Below are 26,727 nucleotides of genomic sequence, written 5' to 3'. Positions count from 1 at the left end.
AATAATTAATGGTCAGGTTAGGTAATGCTTAATATGCATTAACCTGCTTAATGGTTAGTTAATGCTTAACTGTTCGTTCTAACTAAAAAAATAAGTTAATGCTTAATAAGCATTAATTAACAGCCTTACCTACCCTCAAATCGATGCCTCAACTCAACCACAATGTCAGCCTTAGTTAACATAAACACATTAGTAAATTATTACTAGACACATTATTATTTAAGGTTAGTTAATGCTTATTAAGCATTAACTAGCCCTTAATTAATGTACCCATTGTAAAGTGGTACCACATTATAGTTTCAAATATATGAAGACCAAACATAGTAGAGACTGCTGGAGTGTGTGTTTGACTGTATTACGTCATGTACAGTACATATGGTTATACTGATATATTGGTTTAGAGGTATAAGAGTCAGATATGCAGTGTGTTCCACGTCTGACATGATGGATATGATGCAGTGTGATTGATCATTGATGATCTATTGTATCACTGATCAATACTATGCTGGATGTCCATGGGAAGCCCTTAACCTGAACTGATTCTAAATTAATACATCAGATTCCACACAAAAGTATGCATAGATATTCATTATAAAACAGTTAGTTCCGGCCGAGCGATTACACAATTTGATTACACAAAAGGCATTCCAGCCGTGATGATATTTCAGTATAACATCACGTGACGCTTCACAGCTGTTCTAAACGTAGCCTTGATTAGGCTGCGTTCAAACAGCGTTCGCACCCAAGCACAGCGATATGGATTCGACCTTAATTATGAAGATAAACTGAAATTGTCTGTGCTAACCTCAAAGTAACTAATGTTAGCTTAGCTAGCTTGCAGTCGGGAAACTGCAGGCAGCAAGTTTACCTGTTGTTGCTTGGTAGTGCAATCCTGAGGGAACTGTTTTTGTTGGCGGAGACAAATAACAGACAGAAATCATCTGTTGTCTCAACTTACTTACACTTACTTACATTACTTGATGCATAGCTTTATACTGTACAACTGTTATATAAAATCAATATCACACTCGAGGTCGTGCTGTTGTACTGTAATATTGTCACGGCTGTGGTTATCTTTGGCTATGGCCGAATCACAGTCGTGATGATATTACTGTACTCAGTAGAACAGCACGCCCTCTCATGTGATATTCACATTCACGTATTATTGTTATTGGGTGTTAATGGATAATTTGTCATGTCCCATGGTCTAAATTGCTGTTAAAGAGGCTTTTCCGGGGGCATGGTGGAGCAGTGGTAGCGCTGTCGCCTCACAGCTAGAAGGTCCTGGGTTCGATTCCCACCTGGGACGCTGTGAGCGTTGAAGGAGCGCGTGCCCGTCCGCATGTCCTCGAGTGCCCACCGCCCAGGTGGGGTCGTCAAAAGTGTCTTTCTGTGTGGAGTTTGCATGTTCTCCCCGTGCCACCTGGGGGTTTCCTTCATATAGGAACCCCTCACCAAAACATGCAATGTCCTGGTCGCTGAAGTGGTGCCTCCTCATTCGGGGCGCCTGTTCGGAGGGAGGGGAACTTGTTGGAATAGCGTGATCCTCCCACGTGCTATGTCCTACCAGTGAAGCTTCCCCTGTCAGGTTAAAAGAAGCGGCTGGCTACTGCCCATGTCTCGGAGGAAGCATGGAGCCAGTTTGGGCTCTCCCCAGATCGGCAGAGGGTGGAGCAGCAACCAGGATAAAAAAATAAAAAAATCGCACTAATGGGGGATAAAAAATCGGATAAAAAATCGGGGGGGGAGGCTTTTCCACCTTGACAAGAATACAATTCTATGGGGAAAAAACACTGAATCCTTGTAATTTATTTGCACAAAAATTATCAAATAAAGTTGAAAAAAGTTGAAAAAAGGCTATTGACAGCTTTAATCCAAAAATCAGTGTCGGAAACCAATATCGGTCAAACCCCAATTGTGTACATCTGTTATCTGTGCATGTGTGTGTGTGTGTGTGTGTGTGTGTGTGTGTGTGTGTGTGTGTGTGTGTGTGTGTGTGTGTGTTGTGAGGGGTTAAGCATCTGCATCCAGTCCCACTCACACACTTACTATCGGTGATGGGCTCCATGCAGAAGCCCAGCAGCGCGTGCAGGAAGTCCACGATGTTGTTGAGCGAGTCTTTGTTGACGTACTCTCTCATTGTCTGACGAAATTGCACCTTGTCCAGCTTGTACAGGTTGGTCAGACAGTTCTGGGCCTGGGTGGGGGAGTGGGGGGCAGGACACGTCAAAGGGGGGGGGGGGGGGAATCTCACTCTGCATAATAAAAAATGTACAAGGAGCAGTGTTTCATGCAGACTGGCCTGCTTGGTTTCATTATGTCTGTTCCAAAAATAAGTCTGTGAGGATGTGCTATTTTCATCGTTTCCATCGCTTTATTGATTTTCATGAAGGGCATCAAAAATACATTTTTCTCCTTTACTACTTAACTCGTAAAAAAATAACCATGACCCCATCTGCATCATATCAGTGAAGCTATGAAGTCAGCCCTGTGCTCCCTGATAGTCGAGTATCTGAGGACATTGGCGCCGGCAGGATCCCAAACTATTTCTTGATCAAAAGCTCCGTCTCTGGCTGAGATAACAAACAAATAAAACGTGACTGCTTTTAGATGATGGAGTTTGTCAAGAAAGGCAGGAATTAAGAAGATGGAATATATGTTTTTTTTTAAATAATTATTATTTCTGATTCCCCCCCCACTTTCTCCCCAATCGTACTTGGCCAATTTCCCCCTGCTGCCCCGGTCGCTGCTCCACCCTCTGCCGATCCGGGGAGAGCTGTAGACTAGCACCATGCTTCCTCTGACACATGGACAGTTGCCAGCCGCTTCTTTTCACCTGACAGCCTCCCCCAGGGTGGGGGAGGAGCTTCACCGGCAGGACGTAGCACGTGGGAGGATCACGCTATTCCCACCAGTTCCCTTCCGCCCTCACTGACCAGAGGAGGCGCTAGTGCAGCGACCAGAACACATACCCCTAATCTGGCTCCCCACAGCAGACATAGACAAGCGTGTATGGACGTCCGACCAAGCTGGAGGTAACAAGTGGGCGCGAACCTGTGACCCTCATGTTGGTAGGTAGGGAATCTACCGCTACATACCCCGGACACCCCGGAAGATATGAGTTCATCCATGTGACAGTGAAAAAGTATAGCCTACAGTGAGCTGTGTTTCTACAAGGACAGCAGCCTACAGCCTGTTTCCACATGGTTTTCTCCTCCTGTAGAATAGTAGAGCTGCTGGCCGGTGTGGAGAAATATATTTAAGCAATATAGCATGAGAGCCAGTGTGTTGTGGCAAATATATCCCGCTGATCAGCTGTTATCCCATGAGGCCGCAGGCCTAGTGGGATAACTGCTGAGCAGCGGGATATATGCCACAACACACGCAGCTCGAGTGCTATATTGCTTTTATAAAACGGTTTCCAAGTATGATAATATAATAATAATAATAATACTATAAGTCCGACTGGCATGGCATTCTGGTAGAGTCAGTTGAAACACTACTGTAAGGCGGGACCGCAAGAACGTGCGGGTGATTTGATTGGATCATTCTGGAGACTGAAGTTGACATTGGCCAATCCTGGCGCTTGCTGAGAAGCTGAGAGCTTTCTGGAAAGCCCGACACGCAGCTCGAGCGCAGCGCTGCATTCTCAGCGCTTGCTGAGAAGCTGAGAGCTTTCTGCAAAGCCCGACACCAACTAACGTTACAGGGTTAAATGCGGGGTTAAATGCGGGGTTAACAGCCTTTTTTTTGCAAAGAAGACATTAGCCCGCGTCTATTCTTGTACAAAACATAATTTTCTGCGAAGTATTAGTAAAGTTATAAGCGAAGATCGATTCACAAGGATCTGACAGCTGTCTCCGCCATTTGTTTTTTCTACATTGTCATTTGAGGTAACCAAAGCCTTTTAGTAAGAGAGTTGCCATGGCCATGGGTTATGAGAGTGGGTTACGGGATTTATACAATGCGTGCAGCTAACGTGTCCGGCAGTGGTGGTGCGGCAGTGCAGGAATGGTGACATTTGTGACGGTGCTTGTAAAAAATAAAATGGGATTACAGCTGCCGACGCCACTGTCTGAGGATCCATTTGGTTTCATGAAACTTTTATTACACAAAAAGGACTAAACAGTGAAAAATTTATTTGAAAAGAAAAACAGTCCCAGGGGAGGGTGAGTGAAGGTGAAGGTCTGACCTGCATCCTGAGGCGATCCCCTGACAGGCCGCGGTGACCCTCTCCACAGCCGTAGGCACAGCCCAGAGACTTGACTATCTTTATCAGCATGGTCAGGGCCAGCCGGTGGCTGCTGAGGCCACAGCCTTCCTCCTGTCCACACGGAGGGAGGGAATATGAAAGGCACAACCAGCTCCATTTAGCAACTTGGGCCACATTGGCATTTTAATGATGTAACATATTTATACTAATTGAGTTAAACCTCAATGGGTAGAGCCAAGGTAGCTAATTGTCAAACTTGAGAGGCAAAGAGAGAGATTTTTGTCAAAATATGAATAAAACATAAATGCTATGTTTTTTTTTTCCCCATCATCTCATGTTCTTGGAATCTCAGCAGGCTAGCTAAGTAGCTAAATAACTAGCTTACATAACTAGCTGGCTAGCTTGAACTTAAATGTCAGCTAGGCTAACTCACTAACCTAGATAACTTCATATGGATAGATTGTATTCTTACAGTAAGTAGCAGGAGTGTTAAGCTTCATAATATTAGTGTCCCTCTCTTATCCCTTGTCTTTTTCACTGAGTTGGGGTGGGTTTCACCAATACTTTAGCCTACAATACTGTGTGTAGTCCTTTGGCTCCACCCACTGAGATGTAACTCAACCAATGAGATTATTTGTATAACTACATTTGAACAACTAAAACTAATTTGAATTTATAGATAGCCTATAGCTAGCCTATGTTGAGTTATGTGGATTACATATCAAGTATACAGTATCTCTGTATGTACAGTATGTTATTGACACACTGATATACAATTGGCCTAGACAATCACAGTAAATAAAGAGACTATTGATTATAAACTAGAGACAAAAAATATCTGAAATCGATTATGTTAAGTGGAATGCCCATTACTTTAGCAAACACAATCTTCTGTTACAGGACTGAATCTTCCAACTCCTCCCCCATCGCCCCACCCGTACCCTCTGATCCTCTTCCACTGTTACCCTCACCATCCCACCATCCAAACTCAAAAGCTTTGGAGACCGAGCATTGTCCAGAGCAGCACCCTGACTTTGGTACTCCCTCCCTGTCAGCCTGGCAAAGACTCACCCTCACTCTCTACTTTCAAATCCCAATTCCCGACTAAAAACCTACCTGTTCTCCAAAGCCTACAACCTCCCCTACCCTTAACCACCTCCTCCACCCTCACCACCCCCTCTTTTCCCTTCCCTCTCTCCCCTGTCCCTCCCTCACGCTCCCTCCCTCCCATCTGTTTTCGGATATATGCCACAACACACGCTGCTCGAGTGCTATATTGCTTTTATAAAACGGTTTCCAAGTATGATAACATAAATACAATAATAATACTATAAGTCCGACTGGCATGGTATTCTGATAGAGTCAGTTGAAACACTACTCTAAGGCGGGACCTCTAGCAAGAAGATAGACGTGCGGGTGATTTGATTGGATCGTTCTGGAGACTGAAGTTGACATTGGCCAATCCTGGCGCTTGCTGAGAAGCTGAGAGCTTTCTGGAAAGCCCGAAAAGGCAGCTCGAGCGCAGCGCTGCATTCTCAGCGCTTGCTGAGAAGCTGAGTGCTTTCTGCAAAGCCCGACACCAACTAACGCTACGGGGTTAAATGCGGGGTTAAATGCGGGGTTAACAGCCTTTTTTTTGCAAAGAAGACATTAGCCCGCATCTATTCTTGTACAAAACATAATTTTCTGCAAAGTATTAGTAAAGTTATAAGCGAAGATCGATTCACAAGGATCTGACAGCTGTCTCCGCCATTTGTTTTTTTTTTAGGTAACCAAAGGCTTTTAGTAAGAGAGTTGCCATGGCAACGGAGTGGGTTATTGGATTTATACAATGGTTGTGAACCAATCAGATTGCTTGATTTGAGAGAGCCGTTTTATAAATCTGATTAGACATGTTAATTGTTACAGTATCTGTATCTGTTGCCTGTTGCTTGTTTGTCACTTTTGCTATTGTTATTTGTATCTCCTGCCTGTTGCTTGTTTCTATTTTTCTTGTTTTCTGTGTACTGCTATTGTAAGCATCTTTGGGTCATTGAAAAGCACTATATAAAATAAATGAATGATTCATTATTATTAACTCCATAACCCGTAATGGTACAGCCCGATACACACCTTGCTGTCGTTATCCTTGTTATTCTTCACATCATCCTTGCTCCCCTGCCCGCTTCCTCCACCACTTCCTCCTCCTCCCCCTCCATCTCCTCCTCCTCCCCCTCCTCCCCCTCCTCCGGCCCCTGGGACCGCCCCCCCTCCCTGGGCTCCCCCCCCCAGGCCCTGGCCGGCTGTGTCTTTCGGCCGCGCCTCCTGGTTCTCCTTGTCGTCCGCCTTGGACAGCTTCTTGCCGATGCCGGGCACCACGCCCAGCTGCAGGAGGCAGTCGATGATATTGAGCGCCACGTCGCAGATCCTGGAGCTGATGTCGTGGCTCAGGACGGCGTACAGCGCCCGCAGGACCGCCTGGGGGACAAGGTGCAGGGGGGAGGGTGAAAGGTCATGAGGGAGAGATGAGAGTAGGCCTATGTGTAGTAATGTGTTAGCCTGGTATCCAGCCCCAATTAATTCTTGATTGCTGATTCGGTGACATATTTCTCACCCCCATCTGATTGGTGCTGTCTGTTGTCAATCATTGAACTCTTTGACCAATCGCAGTAGCAAAGCATGATGACTTTTTTTTACATTTTTTTTAACATACAGGTGTGTTGTTGCTGCACTGTAGTAATGTGTCATCATTAGATTAGTCCCGCCGCCTACATCAACCAGCCAATCAGGCATCTCGGACAGTATCTGTCCGAAATAACTGCCAGTGGGTGCCTTGCATGCAGACCCATATGAAGAGGGGTGACAACTGTGATTCATATGGGGCTGGATACCAGCCTAGTAAGTTGTATTGTGAGTTTAAAGGGACAGTTCACCCCAAAATCAGAAATACACATTTTTCCTCTTACCTGTAGTGCTATTTCATCTAGGTCACAGCAGCCAGCTAAGTACGAGCTAGGAGGTGTAGTTCGTTCGAAAGAAAATAGCTCTGCTAGCTGATAGCTAGCCACTATTCACCTTATGTAGCCACGCCCATTTGACCTGGTTGTGTGGCCGTATCAAAACTTCCGGCTAAAAATAATAATAAAATAAAATAAAAAATGGCTGCGCTGCTCCAATATCATCTAACTCTGAATTAACTAATAATTTAGCCAATTGTATGTAACATACCAAATAAAAGCAAATGGCAATGTCTAAGAATGCAACGCCATGTAACTGGCTCGTTAAGTCTCGCATTCCAGGGAATTACGTTAACGTCTGCGGGTCTTTATTGACGTTAATGGCTCGCACTGCTATCACGCTGCCTCGGAGGAGAGACAACTATCTGAAGCTTTCTTTGTTGGAGTCCAGGTATGTTTTACAAGAAAGTGCTCGTCATTGTCGACGATAACGTTATCTGACCTGGCTAACAGTGGATACTCGCTTGCTTGCTGTGTACCGGCTCAAAGTAGTAGGCTACGTTATTTATTTTACCCCTTCACTGTCCGCTCCAAAAACAACTCTTTTATTTTGCGCCGTGACCGCCGGAAGTGTTAAAAAGACCCGGAAGAATTTGGTCCACTGTAAGGTCTGAACATAAGGTGAATAGCGGGTGTAGTTTGGTCGAAAGAAAATAGTTCCTACATGAAATGTCTCACAACAAAGTGTGTGGATTATCTTGGGCAACCGACCAATCAACCAATAAAATAACTTTCAAATTTGAACAGTCCCACCCCTCTGTCCTTCCCATCTAAAAAGTGTGATTTTCTTCCTAAACTATCTCCTATTGGTTCACACTTTTGTATGCTCCCTCCCTGCGCTATGTCCCGCCCCAACACCCTGTTCCACCCTAGTCTCAAAATTCAGTTTCCCTGTGACTGTAACGGCCTCACTCACGGTGAGGTCCAGCATGCCGTTCTTCAGGATGAAGTTGTTGGTCCCCTCGATGTTCTCGCCCTCCTCCAGACAGGAGTAGTTGATGCAGGAGTCAGTGAGGCTGCGCGGCAGGTTGGCGCAGGCCAGTGGCTCGGGCTCGGGCACGGCCGCGGGGTTGCACAGTTTCTTCATGTGCTCGGTGAAGAAGTCAGCGTAGCCCACGTTGAAGGACGCCACCGTGGTGTTGAACGCCGCCATCGTGATGGTGGAGATCTGGGAGCGCACTGCGGGAGGTGGAGAGACGGGAAGGGGGGGGGGGGGGTGAAAGGAGAGCACAGATGGAGGTTGTTGTCATGCTGTCGTCTCTGTGAGGAGAGGAGCTGAATGTTCTGGTGTGTTTAATTAGCATTAATTCCAATTCAACTGAGGAACTGGAATTGGAATTTGGGAGTTGAATTCAATGAATTCAATGATTTTCTTTTTTACACATTGTGTTATCCATACTGAATATCATCAAAATGTTAAAGCAACCTTTCAGGTGTTATTTGATACAGAACATGTAATCATTAACACATACATTATGTGTATTTGATTCATTTCTTGATTTCTTGATTCTTGATTCTTGATTCATGTCTTGATAATGTTTGATTTATAATGTCAAGACAAACACTCTTACAAGTGGAATTTTATGAAATTCACTTTTTCATAGAGCTGGGTGACATTTCAAATCCAATTTAAACTCCAGGACCTGAATTGTCAATTCTCAGTTCAACTCATGAATGACCCCGACCCTGAATGTAAGGTTTCCTTTATCCCACTGATAGTCTCTCATATCAGAATCTATTCTATTCTATTCTATTCTATTCTATTCTATTCTGCATTAAAAATTCTACACTCAATAAATGTAATGGCAAACTCACTCAACATTGTGCACTGCGCTGTGCGAGTCCATGCCTGCAGCGCTATTACTTGTATGCAAATGAGTATTGTTATAAGAATATTACTGTTACATAATCTTGTCCTATTTCTGCTCGGCTCAGCAGCAGTGCCAGTCATTCCTTTTATGATAGCTGATGGTTGTAATATGATTTTTGTTTCTTTCATTTCACAGCGGTTTGTATTTTTTTAACATCAGTATGCTTCTTAAAAAGCGGACCTTTTCCACACATTTATTATTTATTTATTTATTTATTTATTTATTTATTTATTTATTTATTTATTTATTTATTTATTTATTTATCTATCTATCTATCTATCTATTCCCAGCATCCTGCACAGTACAATACACATGCACATATTGATTATTATGTTCTGTTCAGCAAAGTCGAATACCGGTTTAGTCTTGAGAAAATCTTTTTCGATGTATTGGACTTGTCTTAGTCTGTAGTTTTATTGACATTTGCTTTATTTTCCCCAGTCCCACAAACAATTTAAAGATATTGAAGAGTATATAGCAGTACAAAGTGGTTTTGCAAGTAGATTTAAACCTCTGTTATTCCCACCCATCTAAAACGACAAATGCAATTTGACCCAGGTCTACTCTTATCTTCCTCTCTCTATCCTTGTCTTGATCTATTTCCTTTGTATTTGTTGATTCATTGGCAGATTGATTTGTTTTCATAATTTCAAAGAAATGTGATTTATTCTCACTGGATGGGTTGGATTTGCCTTTAGAAACACATAAAGATTATTATTATTTACATTAGGAAAGAAATGTAGTTCAGTTGATTGCCTATTTTGGTGTTGAATAGGACTCTGTTTACTCTTTTTTTTTCTTCTGATTTCCCCCCCATTTTCTCCCCAATTGTAGTAGGCCAATTTCCACCTGCTGCCCCGGTCGCTGGTCCACCCCCTCTGCCAATCTGGGGAGAGCCATGCTTCCTCCGACACATGTGCAGCGGGGAGCTTCACCGGCTTCACGTAGGACGTGGGAGGATCAGGCTATTCCCACCAGTTCCCTTCCGCCCCGACCAGAGGAGGTGCTAGTCCAGCGACCAGGACACACACCCATAATCCCTTAATCCATACAGCCACTCGTGCCTGTATGGACACCCGACTAAGCCGGGGGTAACACGGAGGTGTGAACCTGTGACCCTCATGCTGGTAGGCAGGGAATCTACAGCTACACTACCCAGATACCCCAGTTTACTCTGGTTTTGACGTAGTCTTCCTTACCCTCTTTGACGGTGTTGTCACTGTGGCTGTTGGAGTGGTCGGGCATGTCTCTCAGCAGGGAGTGGTGGGAGTGGGAGTGTTTGGCGCTCAGGCTGTCTGCGTCTGCGGCCGTGTCTGTGCTGCCCCTCCGTGTGAATTTGCCTATAGTGAACGAGAAAACACCAGGTTGAATCACACACGCATGCACACGTCTGCGGACAGTGACACACACTCGATACTGTAAAAATGTCACAGGTGCAAGCAAAACACTAATGAGGGTTTCCAAATTCCAATCATGGAAGTTTGAAACCCTCATTAGTGTTTTGCTAGCACATGTGTTTACCCTGCCTTTTCGACACAAAATGGCCCCCGTGAGAAGGGTCTATTAGATGGCTGGAGACACAAATATTTTGCTTTTGTGTGAAAAGCTACTCCAATTTTGGGAATTTGTGTATGTATCTATATGTCCAGAAAATCCTAATGGAGCCAAAGTAAACAAGGAGTTCAGCAAATAGTATGGTGGTATAGCATTTAGTTCAAGAAAAGTAGGTTGAAAAAACTCACTAACTTTAGATAGGTCTTTGTGCCTTCAGTGAATTTTAATAACACTTCCCAGTAAGTGCTAATAGGAAATACCAATGCTAATGAGCCGACCTAATTCACCATCTGACAGAGCGTATCTACACAGAATCCTATGACTCATCTAATGGGAGCTTAGTGGAGAGCAAGTGGTTGAGTCTAAGGAGGGGAAGTGGCAGAAATATAACATGCTCTCTGTTCTGTGACAAGCTGTCATATTATAATCATATTTCAAACTGTATGGAAGATCAAAAGCTTCAGCCTGATGATTGAGATTGATACATTTTGTGAGAGTTGAAAAGTCAGCAAGATTTACAAACATATATACTGTATACATTAGATCAGTCACTAAAGATTGATGTTTTATCTATGGAAAAAAGTTAAAAGTGATAATTTTCTGATGATTTCACCGGATGATTTTTTTTAAATTCTAGCTTGCTGAAAATTGCCCCCCCCACCCAAATATATATATATATATATATTGTAGCGCGGGGTAAGGTGGAGTATTATGGGATAGCTAGTAGGGTGTATGTCTAACTGTATCTGTCTGTTATGTTGTTCTGTGCATGTGGGGTTTGGGGTTTTGGAGTGGCAAGTGAAGGGAGCATAGGGCCAGTGGGTGGAGACTAGGGGAGGAAGTGGGAATGGTCGAGAGAGCTGTGTGGAGCTGGAAGAGAGCAGACGTGCTGGGGAGAGCTAGGCTAGGCTAGGAGAAGCTAGCGAGGTGTTGGCGTGCCTGCCTTCATGTGTGTCTGTTGGCTCGCTAATAAAGAGTTTGATAAGCCAAAGGATCTGCCTCGGTGTGCGCCTCATTCCGCCACATTGGTGTCAGAAGTGGGATCGTTTTGGCTTAAAAATCAGGCTCGACTTAGCGTTAGCAGTTAGCCGTTTCTAGCTAGCTGCCATGGACGACCACAGGGGAATGGCACGTGACGGAGCACACCGGGAGTTGACGATAACTCCGGAGCACAGCTGGTGGTCTGCCAACTTGGGGAAGATGGAAGCCCGTTTGTTGAAGGGGGTCAGACAGCTGTTGGAGGCTACGCCTGCCTGGGCAGAGAAGTTGATGCAGCTAATAAAAGAGGCCACTCTGCACGGTGAGCAGCGGCCGGAGCCAGCACGGACGGCTTGTTGGACTTGTGGGAGAGTGGGTCACTTAGCGAGAGGGTGCCACTACGGTTCCAGGAGAGGGACCAGACCCAGGGAGCAGAGGTTTTGGGCGCGTCCAGGTGTCTGCTGGACGTGCGGGACATGTGGACATTTGGCCAGGGTGTGCCCCGACGCTTTCCGAGATCAAAGGACAGTGCGAATGGAGGGAGGTCCGCCTGGAGGAAGGGTGAGGCTCTGTTGGACGTGCCATTCGCCTGAGCACTTAGCCAGAGAGTGCACTGAGACTGTGGGGAACGGAGGAGACACACAGCCTGGGGAGGAGGTGAGCAACCAGAGGGAAGAGCCGGTTCTTCAGGTCGGGACGATTGTGTTTCCTGAGGTACCAGCGGTGCAAATGTCGGAAGAGCCGGCCCAGTCAAACAGCTCCACACCCCCCGCTGGTGCTGTGCGGAGGCCCGGGGTGGAGACTGAGATGGCGTCCATTTGTGTTCCCACCGCTGACCTGAGCTCGCCGCCCCCTGGTGGAGGGCGAAAGGACAAGCGTCTACAGGTGGAGGATGAGAACGTGACTATGGGGGATGTCGATGTGGAGGAGTGGATACGCAGACAGGCGGAGGACGCTAGCGTTGGACCGGTGCGCAAGTGGGTGGCGTTCGGACGCCGGCCTTCCGTGGAGGAGGTTGGCATGTGTTCAAGTACCACGAAGGGACTGTGGGAGTTGTTTCCGGACCTGAGGGTGTGGGGGTCGGGGATTCTGGGGTTGGAAGGGCGCGGGAATGGAGGCAGCGTCGTGGTTGTGCCCAGCTGCCTGCGGGGGTTGGCGCTACGGGGGGCGCACAGGGGCCGCAGCGGTCAGGGGCATCGCGGGCCTGAAGAGACACTCAGCCGCCTTTGTCGACATTTCTACTGGGTGCAGATGGAGGAAGACGTAGAGGACTACTGCCGTCGCTGTGTTGAGTGTGGTGCGGGGAAGGGGAAATGTTCTGTTTAAAATGAAAAATGTTGAATGGCTTATTGGGGTTGATGTAACGGGTGTTTTGAGGTGTCATTTGGGGGCAAATGGTTTAAAAAGGGGGGGGCAGTGTAGCGCGGGGTAAGGTGGAGTATTATGGGATAGCTAGTAGGGTGTATGTCTAACTGTATCTGTCTGTTATGTTGTTCTGTGCATGTGGGGTTTGGGGTTTTGGAGAGGCAAGTGAAGGGAGCATAGGGCCAGTGGGTGGAGACTAGGGGAGGAAGTGGGAATGGTCGAGAGAGCTGTGTGGAGCTGGAAGAGAGCAGACGTGCTGGGGAGAGCTAGGCTAGGCTAGGAGAAGCTAGCGAGGTGTTGGCGTGCCTGCCTTCATGTGTGTCTGTTCGCTCGCTAATAAAGAGTTTGATAAGCCAAAGGATCTGCCTCGGTGTGCGCCTCATTCCGCCACAATATATATATATATATATATATATATATATATATATATATAGGGGGAAAAACAGCATCGACTGAACAGATATACAGTATACAGTATAGTACAGTATGGATGGATCTTGTGACAGACAAGCTAACAGATGAAGGCCAAATTGTTTCTCCTTCAGGACTCTTGTTTTTTGAACATTACTAGTTGAAGTCCTTTATGTAGCCATTTTGAAGTTTGCAACCTTAAGTTCATGAGTAAACATTTGAAAAACACATTTCTATCCACAAAAACATAACTGAGACAGGCTAATTCTTGATTCTGGATAATACCCTTGACTTCCATGCCAGCAATCATTTTCGAAGACCAGGCATCGTTTCCCCCCTCCAGATGGTGGATATGTCATTTGGAACAATATTAATTCAATTCTACCACCACATTACTGGTCCTACCCATGATGGTGGCCTGCCAGCCGCCGCGGTCCAGGGTCCGGCGGTCGTCTCCCAGGCCGGAGAAGCTTCCGAAAGAGAAAGTGCTGCGGGTGGGAGAGACGTCCAGGTGGTCCTCGTGGAGCAGGAAGGGGACGCCCATACGCCGCTGACGCTTCTTCCCCGTGTAGTGGAAGGGGATGGAGCCCTTCCTCTCACGGTCCTCTCGCCGGTGTTTGAACTGGAACGGGAGAGGAGACGGAGATGGGTGTAGATTTGAGGGGAGACACGGGGGCATTAAGCGATGTCATACTGTACCATGTTACATATTGACAAATAATTATCTGCATACGTTTTTGTAAATGTTTGTGTTTTGTTTCAGTTTTCAGTTGTTCAGCCTATGAGGAGGAATTGTTGAAATGAAACCTATGCCCTGGCTACAATAGCAAAAGAAAAAGTAGCGAGCTTCGTTCTATCTAAAGTGTGCAATAGGCTATGGTCTCCAGTGAGAATAAATCACTTTATAATCAATGTATCAAAAAATGGATATAGAGAAAAGAAACAGTTCAAGACAAATAGAGAAAAGGTAAGCATCTGAGAGTTAAACTGAGACAACTGAAGCACAGTTTCAGAGCAAACCAAATTGGGGTCAGATTGCATTTGCAGTCATATTAGATGGGAGAAAAATATCAGTCACATGAAGACTGTTATCCAACAAAGGAACCTCAACGTCCATTTAGTATAATGTTTTACTTGTGGTTTATCTCACACTCTCTGACTGATCCAGTAGACGCGGCCCATCTATTACTGATCAAATGAAGAGTTACACAAAAACATAACATCAGACTCAGCCATGTCAGACCTTCTTGAAGATGTTCATGCCCAGGTCAGAGGACAGGTCTGGGACGGCCTGACGGCGGAGGTTGGTCAGAGACATTTTGCCAAACGTCTCGCTGCTCAGAGACTTGCCCTCCTCGTTGCACTTCAGACTCATATCCTGCACAGAAGAGAGAACACAGAAGAACACATGCTCAGTGCAGGACACACATCTGCCACATTGTTTGAATTAACCTCCTCGACTACTTCTGCAACAAAACTTGACCCGGTGCTTGGTGCAAATAGAGGAACAGTGACAAAGAAGATGCGCTTTGGATTAACAGCCTTGGTGGTATGTTTTATGATGTTTTGCCAGCAACTGGTCATTTAAACCAGTGGTTCTCAAATGTTTTGCTTTGTGATCCCTTGAATCGAATGCATACTCACGGCCCCCATCACAGGATGCATGCAGTGAACAGTTAAAAATCCCTTTTTCAGATTGTTTCATTTGAGGCTGAAATATATTCAGTATTTCACAAGAAAAAAGCACACATTAGACAACAACAACAACAACAACAACAACACAACCAACAACATACATTTGTATTCACCTTATGTAGCCCCGCCCACTTGACCCATTATGTCACGACTTCCTGTTCAAAACGTTGGCTGTTTTACCTTCTCAAACTAATCTGACTCACCTGGTCAAACCTAATCTGACTCACCTTGTCAAACCTAGTCTGACTCACATATGAGTCAGACTAGGTTTATGAGTCACAGGAAGTGTAAACACAGTCAGAACTTCCGATTGTGTTTACACTTCCTGTTAGTCTCTCAGGCCAGACTGTCTCTTCTACACAAGGTGAGTAGTAGAAACATTTCCTATCCCATGAATCATCTCATGACACCTTGGGGGGCCCCGACCCCCAGTTTGAGAACCGACTGATTTAGACCGCAAAATCATAGTATGCATTAAACTGTTGTTGTGGTCAAAATTGGTTGTGTTTGTTGACCGCAGAACTGGTTATGGTAAAAACGAAATCAACAAACTACCAACGGAGCATTGATCCAGTGTGTGGGTATAGGCTATCTTTAGAAATATTTAACTACAGCTCCTCCTTATCATTCTGCCATTACCTGTGTCTTGTGGGTGTTGACCAGTGAGGGCGTGGCAGCCACCATGGAGCTGCTGCGTGGGCGGGGCAGGGGTGTGACCAGGGGCTCCGGGGCACGCTCAGGCCTCTCCTCCAGGATCTGCCTCAGGCGCTGCAGGTAGAACATCAGGGCCCAGTGCACGCCCTCCTCCGTCCAGTGGGGCTGCAGCAGGCAGCGCAGTACCGCCACATCAAAGTAGGTGGCGTAGCGGGCGCGCTGGGCCAGGGAAGGGGGCAGGCCGGCCGGGGCTGACGTCCTGGGATAGAACACAGATGTTTATAATGGTTTAATCACTCGTGTATGCTTAGTTGCTGGTTAATTGCCCCGTAATTAAAGTGCTGTTGCGTTGAACTGAATTCAGCTTATAGGAGAGGGAAGGGAAGGGAAGGGAATGACAGGACAGGACAGGGCAGAGGAGGAATATGTGAAGAGTTTGTCTTGCAAAAGCATCCATCGCAAAGGTCCATTTTCCCCATATAACTCATGTTTAGATTTTTTCTAGGTAATATCAATCAAACTAGTAATGCATTATTTTCAATAGGTGATATGTACTTTATTAATACTGTAGGTGATATCAGCTTTGGGCAAAAGTAGTAAAAAAAATTCAGGGATGAGATTTATCTGTTTTTGGCAAATGTGTAGAAGTGGGAAGGAAGACTGGAAGAAATGGAAGTATGGGAAATGTCAAAAAAAGGAGGCAGTGGGAACGGTGCAAACAAGATAGAAAAAGAGGCTTATTGAGCCAACACATATCACGCCAAAAGGTTGGTTGTTACGGTTATGGTTTGGCAAGTAAAACAACTTGGTTCAGGTTTGGTCATGGTTAAATAAGAAAAACATTTGTTAAAAATATTAAATGTGGCTTACGCTGGGAACTGAACTCCAATCAAAGGCAAACATATATGCCTGTCCACCACCCTGACCGCAATGCCCTAATACTCACACTCAGCAGTCGGATCGGGTATAATACTGGCCAGCGTTTTATTTAGGCACCTAGTGCCAATATTGTTCCTCACACCCCCTGCTGGTTACTGCACCTTCATACAGGCATATATTTTTCATGCCTAGGCGAGGCAAAACATGACACTGACATGCTGGACCGGCGGGTGTATTGCATGCTTTGGCATGATACCAGGCTGATTGAGCGGCATTATTGAAAAATGATCAAAAATGTTGTGTGTTTTGAGGCGTTTGAGCACTGGCACGCAATGACCCCAGTATCCTGTCAGTGTCCATCCCCTGTAATATTAGTGTCATCATCTCCCGCCACATGGCTTCATTAATAATGCATGAAGGGAGGATGATAAACAAGGCCAGAGCCCCTCCAGCATCATGTGGGAGAGCAGTGGGGAGAGAGGGAGCCTCGGCCTACGTGAGTCCACTATAAATAAGCTGGAATGAAGGTCAGCGGTTGGTGAGCTGCAGAGTGTGTAACGCTGCACGCTGAGGGGGAAGATATTGATACTAGGAGCATGGAGAGAGAGGGGGAGAGAGGGAGGGAGAGAGAGAAGAAATAGAAAGAGAGAGCAGAGAGAGCAGATATAGAAAAAAGATCAGAAAGAGGAGAGTGAGAGAAGATGAAGAGGAGTGTGTGTGAGTGTAGAGAGAGAGAGAGAGAGAGAGAGAGAGAGAGAGAGAGAGAGAGAGAGAGAGAGAGAGAGAGAGAGGCATTTAATTTAATGGCTGGTGTATTAAATCGAGCAGGAAGAGACGGTCAATATACATGAATCACTGGGAGAGAGAGCACCAGAGGGAGGCTGTATCACGTTTCACTGTCTAGCCAATGCACACACACACACACACACAGGCGCACGCGCGCGCATGCATGCACACACGCACGCACGCACGCACGCACGCACACACACACACACACACACACACACACACACACACACACACTGCCTGCTGCTGTTGTGACAGGTTACCACGGAGACCGAATGACGACAGCCACACTGGGCCTGCGGGGAAAGAGTGAGAGAGAGAGACAGCCTAGAGAGAGAGAGGGTCAGACAGACAGCAGAGAGAGAGAGACAGCAAAGAGAGAGAGAGACCCATGTGAATCCATGCGGTAGGAGAGATGCGGAGCGGGAGCAGCCAGCGGTTGCCATGGAAACTGCCTCAGCATCAGCAACGCTCTGAGATGCATTGCCGGGGATGAGTAAGCCACATTAATCACAAGGCCTGACGGCGGAGGTGATCTTATCTCTGCCGTACGGGACAGGAGTGACTACAGGAGGGTCTGAGTGCAGAGCAGAGCAGCTGTTGAGTCTCTCTTACAGCACATAGATACACAGTCATCCAGGCAAAAACAACCCACTTGAATACACTTGAAAATACTTTACCCACTGTTTTAGGCTGACATAAGTTTTCATGAAGTGAATTCATAGGAGTTAATGTAAGTTATAGGAAGATACAGACTTAATTCCATTTCTTAAAATCATAATCCACAGGTTTTTCCACATAAATAAATGTGATTTTGCAGGTCAGAAGATGATTCATGGGCTGGTGGGGCGGCCCATATATAAATGTATGGTGGCGATGATGATGATGATGATGATGATGATCATAATGATGATTATAATTTTTCCAGATTGAGAACAGAATGGTAGTGATTCAGCCTATAATCAGTTCATGAAACCTTTCATGTGTGCTGTTCTAAACATGTACAGTATGCAGGGATCCCTTATATTTCCTAAAACAGATATAAGAAGCCGCAGTCTACACTGAGTGCTGTTATTCTTAAAACATGTTATTACTTTAAATTAAAGCATGAATTGATTACTGTTTTGCTTCATGTCTGTTCACATGACACAACACACAATCTCAATGAGGGGCTTGGATTGAAATCTGCAGTATTGGCCAGCAGTGAAGCCCTGCCTCTTACTGGATCTGTACAATATGAATACACAACTTTCTGTGAGAGAAATTAGAGCTTCTAGTCACGTCTCCTCAAGACTCTCTGGCTGTACGACTCGTTTACACTGCGCTCGCTTTCTTTCCTAAACCTGATCTCACGCACACACACACAAAACTACTTAATATTCCCTCCAATGATGTAGAAAGCAATTATGGGCCTTTGTTGAGTGTGTGCAGAGAAACAATGGAGATAAATCTCTCCCGATGGGATCCCTTCCCGCATTGCCATGTGACTGCTGCAAAACCGTACCGCTGTTTGAAGCGTATGAGGCTGAGGAGGAGGATGGGGAAGGGGGGGGGGGGGGGGGGGCTTATTTTGATTCACAGTGCATTGCTGGTCGTCACAGGGATTGTCAAATTGAGATGAGCAATGAACGCCTCATGAACCTCTCCACGCCTTCACTCTCATTTTCTCAGCCTAGTGGCAAGGTGATTCAGGATGAAGGGGTAAACAGACAAAACACCCACATGGGATGTACTAAATGTGTGTGTGTGTGTGTGTGTGTGTGTGTGTGTGTGTGTGTGTGTGTGTGTGTGTGTGTGTGTGTGTGTGTGTGTGTGTGTGTGTGTGTGTGTGTGTGTGTGTGTGTGTGTGTGCGTGCGTGCGCGTGCGTGCGTGTGTGTGTTTTTTACCTTTATTTATTTGGGGACCGAATGTGGGGACATGTTTCACACATCCAGATCTGGGAGCTGGCCAGTATAACAGTTAAAAAGTAAGGTGCCTTGCTCAAGAGCACCTCACATTTTGTCCTTGTCAACATGTTGGCGATGCCATAGAGAGAGCTCATTGCAGGCTTAGGTACTGGAGGGAATGAAGGGGAGTAAGTATGTCAAGGGCACCTGAGCGCTACTTGTTGGGGAAGCACTAATCATTCATCCCCCAACCCCCATATTCCCAGCCAGTCCTGGGCTTCAACCCGGCAATCTCTTCTGATGACACAAAGCATGTGGGAGGGCTTTTACGTCTGAATAATCCAGCATTTCTGCATCACTTGAAGCATCCAAATGATTGCACTTCAGCTGGTATGCACGAACATGGCTCCACAAAACTCTTCTGTACAAAGTCCAATTCTGAATATGGACGATTATCGCTCGCTGCCAACCCGGCTGGTGGAACTTGCCCGTGCCAAAGCGGGGACAGATTTTAGTCTGGCAGTGAGGACTGAACCACGGCAGACTTGCCTCGGGCGACCAAAATCAAGCCAGGCCGTGTCATGCCAGGCCAGGGACACTGCCAGCATTAGACATGGAGCACATTACTTCAGCATAATTACCCTTGTTATGTGGGCAAATGTCAGATGGGTCTGCTAAAGCTCAAGCAAGACATGTGTGTGTGTGTGTGTGTGTGTGTGTGTGTGTGTGTGTGTGTGTGTGTGTGTGTGTGTGTGCACATGCGCGTGTGTGTGTGTGTGTGTGTGTGTGTGTGTGTGTGTGTGTGTGTGTGTGTGTGTGTGTGTGTGTGTGTGTGTGTGTGCGTGCGTGTGTGCGTGCGACTGAAAACACACCTCTGTTTGGAGTGAAACATTACACAAGGGAAGGAGGAGCTATTCATATACGCGCGCTCTCACAAGCCAGTGAGCCAAGCTGTGCTGTGCAGTGTGCTTCCACAGACGATGCCACAGGGCAAAATGTTTCGCCGTCAACAAGATGATCGCACCGGCTCTGTGTCACCGCGGGTCATTTCGCAAATCACTGGCACCTTCCGCACAGTGCTTCACTCACAGCTCATCATGTGACTGTGACAGTGCTTCACTCACAGCTCATCACATGACTGTGACAGTGCTTCACTCACAGCTCATCACATGACTGTGACAGTGCTTCACTCACAGCTCATCATGTGACTGTGACAGTGCTTCACTCACAGCTCATCATGTGACTGTGACAGTGCTTCACTCACAGCTCATCATGTGACTGTGACAGTGCTTCACTCACAGCTCATCATGTGACTGTGACAGTGCTTCACTCACAGCTCATCATGTGACTGTGACAGTGCTTCACTCACAGCTCATCATGTGACTGTGACAGTGCTTCACTCACAGCTCATCATGTGACTGTGACAGTGCTTCACTCACAGCTCATCATGTGACTGTGACAGTGCTTCACTCACAGCTCATCATGTGACTGTGACAGTGCTTCACACACAGCTCATCACGTGGGAAACGGCAGTCAAACTACTTATCCATCGAAGATTTGACCGACACACATTTTTGCCGTGGATTCATTTATTGATCAAATCAAATGACATGATGGATCTACTGTATGGGGAAATGAGGCCGCTTCTTGTTACATCAGTCAATCTCTAATACTGCATCTACTACTGCATTTATCAAAGCGCAGGATCTCAGGTAACAACGATTTGTGCTATAGGGCGTGTTCAGTGCAGGCATGTTTGGTGCAGTTTATTCCAACTCCAGAGCGTTTACTGCTTTAGTTTGGCTTGTTTGGGCAGGTGAGAGCGACCACACCAAACCTGGCAGGATGGCAGGTGACCAAAACTTTGTCCAATAAACAAGCTACTTGTGAACCCATGTGACATGTGTTTACAAGCCCTAGGTTGCTTGGGATTGGGCAGCGTGAACCTACTGTAATAAACCAAATACATAAATGCTGTATAGTCAACGTTTTTGCCATGCACCACACAACAGGTGTTATTGCACCCTTAGAAGAAAGGGGTGGATGGGTGACAGTCGTGATCACGCTGGGCATCAAGCTCGCCCCTCCCATCCCAGATGTCTTTGTTCCATTTAGGCACATGACAAATCAAAAATCAATGACCTGTACTAACTAGCTGCTGCCTATCAATATGCTTGAGGCTGAATTGATCGTGCTGCTTACTTTTTCTTGGAAAGCCCTTTGACCAGTGGGGGTTGCTGGGAAGGGCCACCTTTCTCCACCGAGTTACCACGACGACAGCTCTGCTCTCCAGCCCCGGGGGAGGACGAATCCGATTGGGCAGCTTCGCAAACCACCTGGAAGCCCTGTGGGAAGGAAAGAGAGAGAGAGAGACAGACAGACAGACAGAGAGAGAGAGAGATAAACAAGACAGACAGACACTCATGATCAAAGGCTGTGAGGCCAGTGGTGGATGAAGAACTTGAAAGCCATACTTAGTAAAAAAGCATATTTTACCACAAAATGACAACATGGTAAAAGTTAAAGTAACCTATTAGAATATTACTTAAGTAAACGTCTTAACTTAAAGTAATCTGATATTAACTGTACTTAAGTATTGAAAGTAAAAGTACAAGTAAATACTGTTAATTAAAAAAAGCAAAAATACTTGCCTGCCCTTGAGTGGTTAGCAAACAACGTTATGGTGGTATTATCATTACCGCCACCAAATGGAATGGGGTGTGGATCGTGATTAACGCAACTTGCAAGCTAGGAGCACTGATTCCCCAAACCTGCTTGCTTGCACGCTACCACATTTCTTCGGATTTTACTTAGTAACAAAGATGCTTAGTGGAAATGTAATGGAGTAAAAGTATACAGTTAGGAAATGTAGTAGAGATAAAGTGAAAGTTGACAGAAATATAAATAGTCAAGTCAAGTACAGATACTCAAAAAAAGTACTGTAACAAAGTATTATGACTTTGTTATATTACACCACTGGGTTGCAGTGAGATTGACCCTGGTTAAGCACACTAATGCTCCCGGATGGCTGGTGCTAATGAATATTAGGGCCACCCGGGGGGATGTGACAGGGGGGAGGGGAGGATGTGTCTGCCTCCTGCCTGAACACATTCAATCATCGTGGGGAAACCAGTTGCCAGGTCTGGCAGGAGCCAAGCTGAAAACACTCACTCACCATGGGACCCGGGTTGCCAGATCCACAGGGGCTGCACTGGTTGTTGACCGGGGAGTTCCTTTTTGCTGTGGAGAACAGGGCGGAGCAGATTACATGTCTTCATTATGAATGGCTGATTTGAAAGATTTGAATTCGTAGCTGCAAAGGAGGATGTTTCACCTGTCACGATGTTGCGGACAGGTTTGATGAGAGCGGCGAAGGCTGGGACGTCAGGCTGCCGGTGCTCCCACATCGGCTGCCATATGACCAGACCACTGGCCAATCGGAAGGTCAGGTCTGACTCCTAGAGGAAATGACACAATGTGACATTCCGAATTCCGAATTCCATCTCGAGTAGAGGCAGGCTAGTACATTGACTTTATAATAGTAAAGTACTGCTCCCTCAAACATCAAATTATCATTCAGTCAAAGCTAGGGGCATCTTGTAAGACCTCATAATACACTTTTAGGAGATGGAATACTGAGATATTATCATGTGGAATTGGATGTGGGTGATTGCAAAGAGTACGACAGTACTGCTCTTGTTATGGTCAAAGAGTACGACTTGTTATATGGTCAAAGAGTACGACAGTACTGCTCTTGTTATGGTCAAAGAGTACGACAGTACTGCTCTTGTTATGGTCAAAGAGTACGACAGTACTGCTCTTGTTATGGTCAAAGAGTACGACTTGTTATATGATCAAAGAGTACGACTTGTTATATGATCAAAGAGTACGACAGTACTGCTCTTGTTATATGATTAAAGAGTATGACTTGTTATATGATCAAAGAGTACGACTTGTTATATGGTCAAAGAGTACGACAGTACTGCTCTTGTTATGGTCAAAGAGTATGACAGTACTGCTCTTGTTATGGTCAAAGAGTACGACAGTACTGCTCTTGTTATGGTCAAAGAGTACGACTTGTTATATGATCAAAGAGTACGACTTGTTATATGATCAAAGAGTACGACAGTACTGCTCTTGTTATATGATTAAAGAGTATGACTTGTTATATGATCAAAGAGTACGACTTGTTATATGATCAAAGAGTACGACTTGTTATATGATCAAAGAGTACGACTTGTTATATGATCAAAGAGTATGACAGTACTGCTCTTGTTATATGATTAAAGAGTATGACTTGTTATATGATCAAAGAGTACGACTTGTTATATGATCAAAGAGTACGACTTGTTATATGATCAAAGAGTACGACTTGTTATATGATCAAAGAGTACGACTTGTTATATGATTAAAGAGCATGACTTGTTATATGATCAAAGAGTACGACAGTACTGCTCTTGTTATATGATTAAAGAGCATGACTTGTTATATGATCAAAGAGTACGACTTGTTATATGATAAAAGAGTACTACAGCACTGCTCTTGTTATATGATAAAAGAGTACTACAGCACTGCTCTTGTTATATGATCACTTACAAGGGACAGCCATTACACTGTTTGCTCAGTGGGGACACACAGCAATCCCCAGAGAGCTGAAACCCGACCCTCACATCTGTTTGCACACAGATCAATGGGGGCAGTGTGTCAGTGTGTGGATTGTAGTAGTTTGATATGGGCTTTTGAAGGCCAGTAGTGATATCAGTATTTATAGAATGACATTGCCAATAGCAGATATTCTGTAGCTTTAAATTTGACACTTTTCATACTAGAAAATTCCAACAATTACAAATATTCCCCCAGGGTTTTATTCTTGGTCCAGTGGAAAAGCCTCTAAAACCTGAACCTAAAGAACTGAACTTTCGTTACACCATAACGGACACTGTTTTAGAGAAACGAATGATATCTATGCTGTTTATTCAGAGGTTGAATTATGTTTGTTACATCTTTGATACATCTGTCGACTTTCATGTGACACTAAATCATGTGGCTGACTTTTACAAAAAGGCTAATATTACCCCGACATGTCGGTTTACCATCTAACAGAAGACACAAACCTTAATCCGATGGATGAGCGGTGCGAACAGGAACACAAACAGCTCCACGGTGGCCATGCTCTTGTGAAACAGCTTGGTGCGCGTGTGCTCGTCCTCCTCCAGCAGGGAGCCGCTGTGCCGCGGCCCCGAGCCCGAGCAGGAGCCCGGGGCCCCCGCTGGGGATGAGCCCTGGTTCCCCACGGGCTGCAGGAAGGCGCTGCTGCTGCTGCCCCCCGACCAGCCGTGACCCAGGCTGGGCTCGTGGTTGCACTCCTGGGCCGCCTCCAGCAGCATCCAGTGCAGGGTGTGGAGCAGCTTGGTCTCCGCCACGCCCAGCTTGTCCTGGTGGCCTGCCAGTGGTCATGATATGGGTGAGGTGATGAATGGGCTCTATTCATATAGTATTCTGTTACATCATCACACGGCCATGTTGGTAGGACAACAACAGGTGATTGTAATCAATTAACAGGTGATTACAATCAAATGGCAAAAACAGCCAATGCGCTGTGTTGTATTGTCAGGCGCCATGTTGTGTGTATTCTTGTCTATCTAACTGTATGTTTTGTACATGTGTAATTGTGCCTCTCTATATGCCTTTCCTATGCCTCACCTGTGTGTCCACACCCATGCATGTGTGTGTAGCCATACATCTTGGCAGAAGGGTGACCTAATGGTTAGAGACACACAGGTTTAGAGCTGCAACGGTTAGTCGATTAATCGATTAGTTGATCGACAGAAAATTTATCACCAACTATTTTTTTTTAATAAACGATTAATCGTTTCGACAATTAAAAAGAAAAGGAAAAACTAAAATCTTCTCGTTCCAGCTTCTTAAATGTGAATATTTTCTGGTTTCTTTAGTCTTCTATGACAGTAAACTGATCGTCTTTGGGTTGTGGACTATGGGGTCAGGACAAAAGAAGATATTTGAGGTTGTCATCTTGGTCTTTGGGGAAAAAGTGATTCAGTCATTTTTCACCATTTTGTGAGATTTTATAGACCAAGCGATTAATCGGTTGGTCGAGTAATAATCGACAGATTAATCGATAATGGAAAGAATTGTTAGTTGCAGCTCGACACAGGTTTGGTGTTTTGTTGAAGCAAGACAGTGAATCATGGATACGGCTGTCAGCTGTGTGTCCTCACCCAGCTTGTTCCTGTTGGAGAGCAGGATGGAGGTGCAGTGGAGAACATGGGGCAGGGCGGCCTGGACCAGCTCCCAGCGTGAGATGCTCTGGATGGCCTCCGACAGGGCTGGCGACAGGCCGTGGAGCTTATTCTCCACCAGCACGCGCTCAAAAGACTGGGGAGACAGCCAGAGAGGGAGAGAGAGAGAGAGAGAGAGAGAGGGGGGGGGGGGGGAGAAAAGAGACATCAGCCAGAGACTCAAGCCTCTTTCTTTGACTATCTAAACGTTCCACATGGCTCCGGGCGAGGCAATGCCTCTGGGAAAGACAGAGGCAGCTCTGTTTAGATCCAAAGGGATCTGGAGGAGTGTCATTATGGATATGAGTTTCCAACCCCTATGGTCTGGCCCTGGGTAACAAGAGGAAACAAGGGGGGGGGGGGGGGGAGTAATTTGCTAATGCGGAATCAAGAGTACACTTCATTTGCAGGTGCATTAAGGTAAAAACAGATTAGTGTGAAGGGAGGGAGTGATTAACTCTTCTCTCATGGACAGGGTATTAACGGAATGACTTACCACGCAAGATGCTTCATACTGTTTTCCCAACTTCGGACGCAGGAATGCACTGGGAAATATGAAAACATGCTTAAATATGGAATGCTTTAACCTTGGCAAAATGATAAATGCACCCTATTTTCACAGACATACAGTATGGTCTATAATAGGCTACCAAATAATAATACTGCCTGAGTCAATCCACTACAGCTCTTCCACAACCTATTCTATTCTATTCTATTTCTTTGGCCTGGTTTCTATGCAAATGTTGCTTTACAGGTGTGACATCACACATCTCAATCCACAGTAAAAAAAAAAAAAAAATCGATGAAACCAATGAACTGACACACTCAGTGACATGGTTACCCATTCAAGGGGGTTGAATTGTAATAAGGCAATACAATACTGTACATTCATTTTGACGCCGACTACACCTCTTATGAATACAGATGTCTTTTCATGTTGCCAGGTAGAGACTTTTACCGTGGCTGCAGCAGCTGTCAAGTCATGCTCTTTTTCGGCAATGGCACACACCTGTTATCAGTCTCCAGCGACACACATGAACCACTAACCTGGTCTGCCTCCAGAGGAAGGTCTGGATCGGGAACGGTATCCCCTTCCCGCACTCCTGCTCCGTGTCGTCCAGGCTCTTCCTCTTCACCAT

General features: G+C 45.6%; 1 protein-coding gene across 1 annotated transcript in view; it reads right to left on the bottom strand.

Moving 5' to 3' along the window:
* The window catches only part of unc80 (unc-80 homolog (C. elegans)), a gene marked incomplete at both ends in the record, with an annotated part of 113,112 nt that extends 86,385 nt beyond the window's left edge, over positions 1-26,727 (bottom strand). Inside the window, 15 exons of the mRNA XM_083633099.1 lie at positions 2,050-2,197; positions 4,193-4,324; positions 6,326-6,670; positions 8,126-8,388; positions 10,280-10,420; positions 13,794-14,010; positions 14,632-14,766; positions 15,723-15,996; positions 21,492-21,634; positions 22,465-22,529; positions 22,624-22,747; positions 24,404-24,732; positions 25,529-25,685; positions 26,085-26,133; positions 26,636-26,727. Of these exons, the coding sequence (XP_083489225.1) occupies positions 2,050-2,197; positions 4,193-4,324; positions 6,326-6,670; positions 8,126-8,388; positions 10,280-10,420; positions 13,794-14,010; positions 14,632-14,766; positions 15,723-15,996; positions 21,492-21,634; positions 22,465-22,529; positions 22,624-22,747; positions 24,404-24,732; positions 25,529-25,685; positions 26,085-26,133; positions 26,636-26,727 (2,614 nt within the window). The remainder of the gene's footprint in view (positions 1-2,049; positions 2,198-4,192; positions 4,325-6,325; positions 6,671-8,125; positions 8,389-10,279; positions 10,421-13,793; positions 14,011-14,631; positions 14,767-15,722; positions 15,997-21,491; positions 21,635-22,464; positions 22,530-22,623; positions 22,748-24,403; positions 24,733-25,528; positions 25,686-26,084; positions 26,134-26,635) is intronic.

This window comes from Poromitra crassiceps (assembly GCF_964638095.1).
Source record: "Poromitra crassiceps genome assembly, chromosome: 3".
Taxonomy (NCBI): Eukaryota; Metazoa; Chordata; class Actinopteri; order Beryciformes; family Melamphaidae; genus Poromitra; species Poromitra crassiceps.
This window is presented reverse-complemented; position numbering and strand designations above follow the sequence as displayed.